This window comes from Frankliniella occidentalis, unplaced genomic scaffold, assembly GCF_000697945.3.
Source record: "Frankliniella occidentalis isolate FOCC.00 unplaced genomic scaffold, Focc_3.1 Scaffold99, whole genome shotgun sequence".
Classification (NCBI taxonomy): domain Eukaryota; kingdom Metazoa; phylum Arthropoda; class Insecta; order Thysanoptera; family Thripidae; genus Frankliniella; species Frankliniella occidentalis.
The window spans coordinates 477,126-478,578 of NW_026267228.1; the positions used below are offsets into that span (position 1 = coordinate 477,126).

The 1,453-nt window shown below is 45.4% G+C and overlaps 1 protein-coding gene across 1 annotated transcript in view; it reads right to left on the reverse strand.

Moving 5' to 3' along the window:
* Positions 1-1,453, reverse strand: part of LOC113202899 (capon-like protein) — a 132,815-nt gene that overhangs the window by 46,423 nt on the left and 84,939 nt on the right. The window contains exons 3-4 of the mRNA XM_052269689.1: positions 1,185-1,277; positions 961-1,016 (exon numbers count right to left, since the gene is read on the reverse strand). Coding sequence (XP_052125649.1) covers positions 961-1,016; positions 1,185-1,277 — 149 coding nt within the window. The remainder of the gene's footprint in view (positions 1-960; positions 1,017-1,184; positions 1,278-1,453) is intronic.

The following is a 1,453-nucleotide window of genomic DNA, read 5'->3' on the forward strand; positions in this document are numbered from 1 at the left end:
AAATAGGCATAAAAATATTTTTTTCAGATTTTTTGGACACAAGTAAAAGGTCGCGCCGGCCCGTCAAAGTTAACATGCAAGTCTTATGGGACAAACGGCTAAAAAGTGTTTTTCGCCTTTTTCTCTTTCAGTTTCTATTATTTTCGAATTCTGATTGGAGAAATGGAATCTACGCGTAAAAACACGTCCGGTGACATACGGTACGGCATATTCGTCCCAATAGTTTTCGTGCTGTGCTACGCCGAAAGAGTCTAAAAAGGCTAAAATTTCCTTTATTTTAGAAAAAAGATATCTTTATTTTGAGTGCAACAACTCCGAGCGGCACATCGTCGGGCGCGTTTTTACGCGTAGATTCCATTTCTCCAAACAGAATTCAAGAAAAATTGAAACTGAAAGAGAAAAAGGCGAAAAACACTTTTTAGCCGTTTGTCCCATAAGACTTGCATGGTAACTTTGACAGGCCGGCGCGACCTTTTACTTGTGTCCAAAAAATCTGAAAAAAATATTTTTATGCCTATTTTTGGACAGAGAACGAGATAGGACCCCGCCCCCTCGACATTTAAATACATTTGCGAAAATGAACGTATCTAGCCCGGCAGTCCTTAACGCCCCAAGTTTCCCGCCGGGAAGCGGGCCCCCTTTTTAGCAAGCTCCGCACAAGGAAACCAACCAATGGCCGGGGGGAGGAGGGGGGGTCTCGTCTCGCCCCTCATCAAAATTAATAAACCAATTTCCGGGCCCTGCGTCGCGCGCCGGCGCCTATACCGGCGACTAAAACTTTTTAAACTGCTCCGCAGCTGCCGCGCTGTTTCTGTTGCCGTTGCCGGTGTGAGCGGGCGAGCGAGACGGCCATGCTATACGCGATTCCGACGGGTGTGCCGGCAGAACAGCAGGCCCCACTGCTCTGCCCCTACCCAACAGCGAGGGGGGAAATAATGTGTGAGCCGTGAAACTACCAACCTGTAGACGGGGTGGTGCATCAGGAGCAGTCCACTGTCATCCATCCACTGCTTTTTCTGCAACAACCAAAAGACGACGACTTGTTACATCTCATCAACAGTAATTTTCAAGCAAACCACAAACTTATTGATTTTCAAATTAAAGTAAATGTGCACCCTGGTGAAAAAAAGCACAAAAAAGAGTGACATAAAACTGCACTGCATTTTATGAAAAAATGGACTCACCTTTTTCTTTTTTCGTAACGACACTCGAACGCCGTCCACAGAGACCTCAAGAAGCACCTTTTTCTTCTTCACTCCTTTCGCTTTGAATTCGTACTGTGGAAAAAAATTAACAGGAAAAAAATTATAACAAAAACTCTTTCTTTAATATTCTCTTAGACAAATTTTCTGCATACACTTCCTTTCAGCCCCGTCCTAAGAGCAGCGCGCGGCACGCCCACCACAGCCAGCAGGCGGGTGTCCCGCACCCCGCATAATTTAATTTGCGAAAT